The 10,257-nt window shown below is 41.6% G+C and overlaps 1 protein-coding gene across 1 annotated transcript in view; it reads right to left on the reverse strand.

The window, feature by feature from the left end:
- The window catches only part of LOC140549728 (uncharacterized), a 145,795-nt gene that overhangs the window by 7,919 nt on the left and 127,619 nt on the right, over positions 1-10,257 (reverse strand). Inside the window, 10 exon segments of the mRNA XM_072673473.1 lie at positions 119-277; positions 572-777; positions 1,429-1,693; positions 2,820-3,119; positions 3,518-3,841; positions 4,131-4,445; positions 7,146-7,448; positions 8,704-9,008; positions 9,253-9,559; positions 9,918-10,226. Coding sequence (XP_072529574.1) covers positions 119-277; positions 572-777; positions 1,429-1,693; positions 2,820-3,119; positions 3,518-3,841; positions 4,131-4,445; positions 7,146-7,448; positions 8,704-9,008; positions 9,253-9,559; positions 9,918-10,226 — 2,793 coding nt within the window.

Here is a 10,257-nt window from a genome sequence, read left to right on the forward strand (position 1 = left end):
TGATTGGCATCCAACAAAATCATTAAAACGGTTCTTTAATGACTTGAAGTCTTAAAATAAAAAAAGGTTTTGTTCTTTTACAGAAAGTGGATTGTAGATGATTTCTGAATCTCCCTACCTCTCCAGATCATTCTGTTCTGGTTAAACAGCACAACCAGAAGCACTAAGACCAGGAGGAGCATCGATCCCAAAACCAGGAGGACGAATGGAGAAATGGATAGAATGGCTAATGATGGAGTTTGTGGGGGAGAGTTTGTTTTGATTGTGGTGAGACCCACTAAAAATAAAAACACAAAATAGAACATTAAAAAATTTTGAATATTTAGAAAAATACTGAAATTAAAAAGAAGAGTACCTGTGATGGGAGTGGAAGTATCCTTTGTGAAGTGGAAGGAGATGGAAGATGGAAGTATCATTTCAGATGAAGTAGAAGGGACCAAGGATATGTCTACAAAAATAATAGAATCAAAAGCATAAACCATGTGTTGCACAAACAACTGGATAATGATTTGTTTGTTACTGTTACTATTTATTAGACCCGAAACTCTGAAAGTCAGCAGTTTCCTCTGACCTGTGCATGTAATTCCAGCGTCCTGCATGTGGGAGCAGTCAGTGTGGTTCCTCAGGGAATGAGGACAGTCCCACAGGTGAAGCTCATTCCCTCTACACTTCACTCTGTTCAGCCAGATAGCTCCTCCACCAGCACCAAAGGTAGAACTCCCATAAGCACTCAGCGCCTGCCCACAGCCCAGCTGCCTGCAGACCACCTGAGCATCCCTAATGTCCCACAGAACATTACAGACAGACCCCCACTCAGCATTATGAAACACCTCCAGCCTCCCAGAGCAGCTACCTACCCCTCCCTTCAACCTGAGAGGCAGGTGCTCTAAATCACACACACACACACACACACACACACACACACACACACACACACACACAGAGAAATAAAATGAGTGTTGTCTTGAAACTCTCAAGAAAGCAACAGCAACATTCAGTAGTTCTTTTTTACTTTAGTGAAACCATATTAAAGGTCAACTGATAAAAAAGGAGCGTTTAGATTGATTCTGATTATTGACATTCTGATGAATATTTTCATTGTTCACGCAGTAAATAGCCTGTTTGTTAAGTATCCTTACTTGATCACTGGTTCTGGTTTGAGAATAAGGAGCATTTCCGATGGTTTTCCAGTGAGAGCTGTTTATTCTCTCCTGTAAATAAATATATGCTGTATTAATATAATAACTCTTTGACTCACAAATGTAACTTTCAATATATATAAAATAATTTATCCAGACATTCTCAGATCTTTACTTAATTACAATAATTTTATTGCTGTCTACTGTCAGAGGCATGCTCTCTCTCCTAAAAAGAAAAAGTGTCCTACCTGAGCAGGTAATCTGAGCCACGTCATTGTTATTATCACACGTATTCTGTCCCCAGGGGGAAGATGGACAGTGAAACAGAGTGGAGTCATGTTTCCTACATTTCACATCATCCAGCCAGTTAGGAGCTGATTCCACTCTTGCTTTAGTAGCCTTCTCACTCCCAGTTCTTCCACAGTTCAGCTCTCGACAGATCAGACTTGCTGCTTCTTCATCCATCCCATTTATACACACATTCCCCCAGGTTCCATTGTAGAACACCTCCAGATTCCCCTCACAGCCCTCAGTGAGTCTGATCTCTTTAAACTCTGGTGGGAGAAAGATTTTAATATTGCAGGTCTTGCAGGTCTTGCAGGTATTTCAGAATCAACACACTTACCTTTCATGTTTAATGTAAGCAGAAGACCTTTTATCCAAATAAATGCAGTGGGTCCAAAACTGCCTGCTTGTTGAGCAGTTAAATCATATTCAGAATAGTCGTTTGTGAAACCAGAGAGAGCACTTGCGTTTGTGACTCGAGTTTAAGTTACACTTAAGATGAACACAAATAGACTTGAGACTTTACTTGCAGCTCTTCTTTAATGACTGCAGAGCATAACACACGAACAATAAGCGTCTTTCCATCATCCAGGCACAGTGTGTGAAAGTTACAGAGAGTTACTTCATTTTGTTGATTTTGGACACATCTCCTTTTAACATAGAAAAGAACATAGAAGAGAACTGCCAATAGAATAGGATTCTCCTGAGCAGATAAACGTGATAAACTATTGTCACCATGCATAATGCTGGATGTTGGCTTTAAGGGTATAAAGTCCCCCAACATTGAGCTTGGAGCAGTGGAACTGGGTTTTCTGGGCTGGTGGTGCTAAATCCAATAGTTGGGGTGTTGGGGATAAGATGTGTATGGTACGGTTGCAAAGAGAAAGCTGCTGCTCTCCAAAAGAAAACTTTGGTGCCTTTCTGCAGTTTGCTAATCACTTGGACAAGCCATAAGGATATTGGAACATGGGAGACCGACAATAAGATATTTTTTATTTAAATGAGAAGTGTTATGTTTGGATGAACGAGAACACTGCATTCCAACATATAAATCTTATGCCACCCATAAAAAAAAACAGTGGTGGTAGTGTCATGGTTTGTGCCTGTTTTGCTGCATCTGGGCCAGGACAGAAGGCCATTATTGATAAAACTATGATTTCTAAATTATACTAGCAATGCCAAAATGTCAGCTGTCATATATTTTACATTCATTTGTTTGTTTGACCTTTCAGTTTGGCTTATATTAGCTCATCCAGCATCTCATCTCAGTATTTCATTTTTCATTGAGTTTCAGTAAATAACTATTCAAGTATAAATACAATGTATCTCTCGGCCTAGTTCAGAACACACAAACACAATCATGGAGAAGACTGCTGACTTGACATTCCAAGTTACCTGAGCACACGACTCCAACATCCTCCTTGTGTCCACATTCACCCTCTCCACACAGCTGATATATGCAGTTCAACAGAGACGTCTCTTTCCCCTCACACTCCACCTCATTCAGCCATATGGGTCCGGTTCCAGGTCCAAACCAGGCTGGTACCAGAGCACACTGCAGCTGTCTGCAGACCACCTGTGCATCCTTAATATCCCACAAGTCATCACTCACTGTCCCCCACGAGCCGCTGTGGAAAACCTCCAGCCTTCCTGCACAGTCTCCCCCAGAACCAACCAACCTGATGGAGCTACGAGCTAAAATTCATAGAAAATTTACAGACTAAGTGTGACTTCTTATTTCTCCTAAATACAATATGATCAGTTTAAACCCCTATACTAATAGAATTAAATGCATTAGTGACTATGATTATATACACACAGGTGAAAGTAAAGGGAAAGCATGAATATGTGCATGGAGACAGTTGCTTCCAGACAGGTATACTGTGGGAGGGTCACTTAAGACAGTTGTTTAGACTGATTGCTGAATTGTATCTTGAAGGCCATTAAAGCTGTTTTCTAGTGCTTTGTGAAAGCCCAAAACCTGACTAACACTGAATGTTTCTCTAATTTGCCCCCATATTCTATGTAATTGTCACAGTATGTGTTATTGAAATTTGTTAATATTAAGCTATATAATAATTCCAATATTTTACCAGAGCAGGTGATGTACAGCTGTTCTCTGGAGCTGCAGTTGACTGCTTGTGCACTGCTGCAGTTCCTCAGATAAGCTTCACTCCCAGAACAGTTGAAACCCGTCACACACATGTAGCTGTGTTCAGAACTGGATGAAGAGGAGCTGGAGATGTTGAGTACAGAGCCACAGTCCAGCTGTCTGCAGACCACAGAGGCCTCAGACTCACTCCAGGAGTCCAGCAAAACTCTCCTCCAGTCCTGCCTGAAGTACACCTCCACCTCCCCCTCACACTCCATCCCTCCAGACAACCGCACTCGCCCCTCATGAAACGCCAGGGAGGAACCTGAAAGTACATAATATAAAATAGATGAATACATCTGACATATTGTGCTTTTGGTAAATACTGGATTGGTTGGCCTGTAGTTAGAGTTAAATGTATATATATAGGGAACTAATACTCAAACTACACAATTGATTTTCACAGTTCAAAATCATCTGTGGACCCTGCATAGACAGTTGTTAAACAAGTGCTCAAGCTTGAACATGGGGTACATTATATGGTTAAAAGCATCTTCACAGGGTATCTTAGAATTTTTATTTTTACAGGGAAAAATGTGGCCCAGAGAGCTTACCACTGCAGATGACTCCAGCATCCTGTTTATGAGAGCATGCAGTTCGACTCCATGATGAAATGGGACATTTTGACAGGTGTGTTTCGTTCCCCTGACAATCAAACTCATCAGCCCAGATCCGGCCACTCCCCTCCCCAATCCAGTCTGACCCCAACACAGCCACCGCACTCCCACACTTCAGCTGACCACAGAGGACACTAGCAGCTCTCATATCCCAGCCTACATCACACACTGTGCCCCAATCACTGAGGTACTGGAGAGCCACTCGACCAGAACAGGAGTCTAAGCCACTCATTAGCCGCACCCCAGTAATACCTGAAACCACAACCAAGATAGTGTTATAAGAGCAGCTAAATAGAAAGATGGGTTGTAGATTTGAGGCCGATTTCATGGCCAGGGGTTAAGCCAATGTCATAGACAATATTTTTCAATGTAATATTTTAATGTAATCTCTCAATTTGAAAAGCAGTGTAGTCCAGTAATGCCTGTTCAGGAAAATCTTATGTAATGAGATATAAGTAAGTAATATGACATTTTATACTTAACCAGAACAGACCAGTCCCACATCATTGTCATGGGAGCAGTTCTGTCTTAGTAAAGATGATGTTGGACAGAGAGTAATGTCAGATTCTTTGCCTCTACACTGAAGCTCCTCTGACCACACCTGACCCTCCCCTCTGCCAAAAGCAGCTGCTCCAAGCACCTCCATAGGAGGCCCACAGCCCAGCTCTCGACACACAACCTCTGCATCCTGCTGGTCAAAGTCAGCATCACACACTGTGACCCAGGTCTCTCCATGAAAAACCTCCACTCTCCCAGAGCACAGATGAGGACCATCAGCAAGTCTGGACATTCTGTGACCTGTGTGTATTATAACCTCATTAAAACTGTGCACAATATATAGTAGTGCATCTCATGAATTTAGTACATCATGAAAAAGTTCATTCATCATCACAATTCCATTCAAAATTACATATTTCAAGCTTAAAATAGATTATATTTTACCTAGCATCAAATTATGAATACAAATTATTTTCACTATATACATTTTTGAGGTGCATTAGTATATTAACAAAGACAAATACTGAAATCTAACTCTCTCACACTCAAACTCTACTCTGAATATGGTTCAAGTTTATCGTTGAAATGTATGCAAAAACAGGTTAATATTTAGTTATCTTTGCAGGCTAATGTTTCCAAAAACATAAAGAGTACACACACAAACACATGAGGTGAATATGGCACATATGTAAATCTGCCAAGAGCAGGACATCCTCACAAACTGAGTGACTGTGCAATAAGGAGACTAGTGAAGGATCTGAGGTATATGTTACCAGAAGCACATTTGTAAGGTCAGACATTTATGTTGCAGTCTCTGCTTGTTACGGGACCAGCAGGGAGCAGACCCATTTGCAGTAAGGAAAGCCTGTAGGACAGGCTGTGTTTAATATAAACGTGGGTGCTTTTGTGTACTGTGTGAGAACAGTTGCTCCCAGATGGGTTTGAAACACCAATGGGTTTAAACCTGTCAATTGGGGTTCAAAACCTTACCAATGCCCCACCAGCAAGCACAGGCAATTGGTAGAGTCGCACCCCTTAAAACAATGAAATAAAAAAGGCGGAAAAACCAAAAAAAGGCAATGCCAAGATGGTGTAGCTCAGACAGTTAGCACAACATCTAAAGAAAAACAAATAAATGCACCTCTCTCTCTCTCTCTCTCTCTCTCTCTCTCTGAGAAGGGGAACTAACTGAAGCAGCTCTGTAAACAATGAAACAAAAGACTAAAGCTTTCTTTGAGCTATTTGATTGTTGAGCTGTGGGCTCTTTCTTTCACTTCCGTGTAGTATACTGGTCATCTCTATACAAAGGTGTGACAGAGAAATGCCATTTGTCTCAGCCCTAAATGCTGTGACCACCAGGTGTGTCTGATTGGCACTGATATACTTCTAGGATCTCTGGGGATTGGAGTTCCCTTGGGTAACAGTGCCTCACTGCCAATGCCCTCTGCTCTCAAGCAAACAGCTGGCCATATATGCTGAGAGCTATTGATAAGACGAGTTGCAGGAGACCAGGCTAGAGGTGTCCCAGAAATGACACTGTGGAGGCATGGAACTCCAACTTTTTCAGTATGACACACAGGCGGTTCTCCAATAACAATGGGGGAACCCGCCTGGCATGCCCTATGTGTTTCTCAAGAGACTGGCTTTAAATGAGCATGTCATCGATGTAGACATATACATAATGTCCCTGGGTCTCCCTAAGTACTTTGTTTAGGAAGCTGGGGTGATCATGAGCACCAAATGGCATTACCTGGTACTCATAATGCCCAGTGGGGGTGATAAATGCCGTCTTCCAGTTTAGGGCCACCCTTCATTCAATTTCACTCAATGGAACGATAAGAATCACATGATGGAAGGGAAATATACAAGGAAACACAACATTTCTCCAAACAAAATATAATTCTCAACCACTTCTCAACCCAAATATAATATAAGTAACACACACACATTGTATATTTAAATAGATTGAAGCATACCTGAACAGATAACTCCAGCATCTATATTATGATAACATCTATGTTGACCCCATCCCTGTGATCCACAGTTCTTCAGTGAAGACTCTGATCCACTGCACTGAACCTGACTCATCCAGATTGGTCCAGATCCTGGTGTAGCTGCATCAATACTAAGTACCTCTCCACAGTCCAGCTTTCTACACAGAAATGCAGCCGCTATTTCATTCCAGCCAGCAACACACACAGTTCCCCACTGTCCTCTGTGAAGAACTTCTACTCTCCCAGCACAGCGACTTCCACCATCCATCAGCCTCACACTGTCTGTGGGAAAGAAAGGAAAAGAGAGAAAATTAAGAGAAAAGAGAAAAAGAAAGGGGGAAGATGGTGAGATCAAATGAAAAAATCGACTGTATTAAATGTTTCATTTCATTTAAGTGTGAACCTGTGATATTTATTGTAAAAACAAGCAAATACACAAATAAACAAACAAATGACTTACCAGCACACACCAGTTCCACATCATTTTCATGGGAGCAGTTGTGTTTGAGTGAAGATGATGTTGGACAGAAGTGAAGCTGAGATTCGTTGCCTAGACACTGAAGCTCCTCTGACCACACCTGACCCTCCCCTCTGCCAAAAACAGCTGCTCCCAGCACCTCCACAGGAAGCCCACAGCCCAGCTCTCGACACACAACCTCTGCATCCTGCTGGTCAAAGTCAGCATCACACACTGTGACCCAGGTCTCTCCATGAAGTACTTCTACTCTCCCAGAGCAGTGAGAACCACCAACCAGCCTGACTTCTAAAATGTTTATCAGGAGAAAGTAAAGATAATTCCAGGATATGTACTGATATGTCACTGCTCACGAGTCACAGCCACACCAGTCAAAATTATTACATGACATTCATCCACAAGTACATTTCCAGAATGGGTAATGATAAAAATAATGTGATGACTCCCTTTCAATGCTAATTTACCACCCAATGCAGCAAGCATAGCCAGTGTGCTGAATCAGTTTTGTTTTGATAATGTGCATTCATTTGACCTCAGCTTTGCCAAGCATACGTTCAGCGATACGTACTATGTAGGGTAATGATAAGAATGATGACCATTTTTAGTTTAACTGCAACTACACCTGTTTTTTTTTGCTTGCTGTGTTGCTTAGATAGACTCAGTGAGAAAGTGTGCAAAGGTAATCACTGACTTAATATAGTACTGAGGAAGCTACTCTTCACCAAATCATACCTTGTGACCTAATATGATTGCTGTTTGTCATTTTTGGATTAAGGTGATTGATTAGTAAGTCTAGTATAATAAGAGTTTATGTTATAAGTGTGATTTGATGTTCCTTATAAGTTAGTGATGACAACAGTCACCACCAATATGTATAGCCACATTTAGGACTGCTTAAGTATAGGGATTGAGGGGTTGCTATAACTCTCGGACTCCACAGTTCAGCCAAACTTCTTATAAGCAACTCTGTTCACTCAGCAGCAATATCTGCAACTCCGCCAGGAAGTTATTTCCAGTCACATAAGACTAGACTCCTATCTCTATGAATGAGAAGAGACTAAAATACTCAAAATTGATGGCCAAATTACCGTTTCCAAAACAATTTGTAAAATGCTGATGAAACCTGACAAAAACCTCATGAATTGTTCTGGCTACTGAGCTTGACCAGATCTCCACATTGAGGGGGATTTTCTCCACTAGCACATTGACTGTCCACCACTCGGAGCATAACCAGCTAGAAAATTGGTTGTTTTTGTTGAATGGTGAGAGTTTATCCTCAAAAAGAGGTCATGTTAAATGTTTTGAGAACTCCCTATCATACTTCGATAAATGGCAGGTCTCCTGATGTATAACATCTCTGGTTGAGCCACATCCACTCAGGACAAGCCTGTCAGAGTGGAGCTTGCAAATTAAACATCATTGCAAACCACAAGTAAGACTTTATTGTGGATTTATGATATGTACCCATTATATGTTATAGACAATTTCTGTTTCATCCACCGCAATAGGACATATGAAATCTCCCCCAAATTGTAAAATTTACCTGAACAGATGGCTCCAGCTTCTTTAGAATTATCACAGTTATGTTTACCCCATCCTGCTGATCTACAGTGTTTCAGTGTAGACTCTGATCCACTACAGTCCATATCATCCATCCAGATTGGTCCTGATCCTGATCCAAACGGAGCTTCACTCAGTGCATCTACAGCCTCTCCACAGCCCAGCTCTCTACACACCACTGCAGCATCTCTCATATCCCAGTCATCATCACACACTGTTCCCCACTGTCCTCTATGAAGAATCTCCACTCTCCCAGCACAGCGACTGCCACCATCCACCAACCTCATACTGACTGCACAACAGCAAGCAAGACAGAGAGAGAGAGAGAGAATTACAAAAAACATCAAAGGCATTTAAATGATATCAATTAAACAAAGTACATTTTCTTTAAAAAAAAAAGGAAAACAGAGAAATATGTAAATATAATCACAATTATAAAGAGTGCATTTTAAACTATAAATATACCCTAAATATATCTATTAGTATTTTCTACTTTGTAGCAAAAATGAGATTAATTATGAAAATGTAGCACCTACCAGCACACACCAGTCCCACATCATTATCATGGGAGCGGTTGTGTTTGAGCGAAGATGATGTTGGACAGAAGTGAAGCTGAGATTTGTTGCCTCTACACTGAAGCTCCTCTGACCACACCTGACCCTCCCCTCTGCCAAAAGCAGCTGCTCCCAACACCTCCACAGGAAGCCCACAGCCCAGCTCTCGACACACAACCTCTGCATCCTGCTGGTCAAAGCCAGCATCACACACTGTGACCCAGGTCTCTCCATGAAGCACCTCTACTCTCCCAGAGCAGCGAGAACCACCAACCAGTCTGACTTCTAAAAGAGATATTATTTAACAGTAAGGGTTAATGTTTAATATAATGATCTTGAAAATATATTAGACAATACATGGTTCTTAAATATAAATACATCTATTTACAAATCCGTAGGTACTGGGTTTCTAAAGAAGTTGTACATTCAAATAAATAAGATTAAATGCAACAAATGAAAGTGGATCAGAATAACAGACTTGCTAATTGTGGGTTGAGAGTTCCAGTGTGCAGCAGTTTGGTGACTGCTCTGTTCTAACACACTAATTTAGCTTGGTAATTGTTGAGTCGAATCAGGGTGCGTTTAGCAGGAAAATCACTAAACTGTGCTGGACACTGTATAACCCCTGTTTAAATGAATTTACCTGAGCAGATGACTGCAGCATCTGTAGAGTGATTACAGTTATGTTTATCCCATCCTGCTGATCTACAGTTCTTCAGTGTAGACTCTGATCCACTACAGTCCACATCATCCATCCAGATTGGTCCTGATCCTGATCCAAAGTGAGCTTCACTCAGTGCATCTACAGCCTCTCCACAGCCCAGCTCTCTACACACCACTGCAGCATTACTCATATCCCACTTATCATCACACACTGTTCCCCACTGTCCTCTATGAAGAACCTCCACTCTCCCAGCACAGCGACTGCCACCATCCACCAACCTCACACTGTCTGTAAGAGGGAGGGAGATGCATATACAGAG

Source organism: Salminus brasiliensis, chromosome 2 (genome assembly GCF_030463535.1).
Source record: "Salminus brasiliensis chromosome 2, fSalBra1.hap2, whole genome shotgun sequence".
NCBI lineage: Eukaryota > Metazoa > Chordata > Actinopteri > Characiformes > Bryconidae > Salminus > Salminus brasiliensis.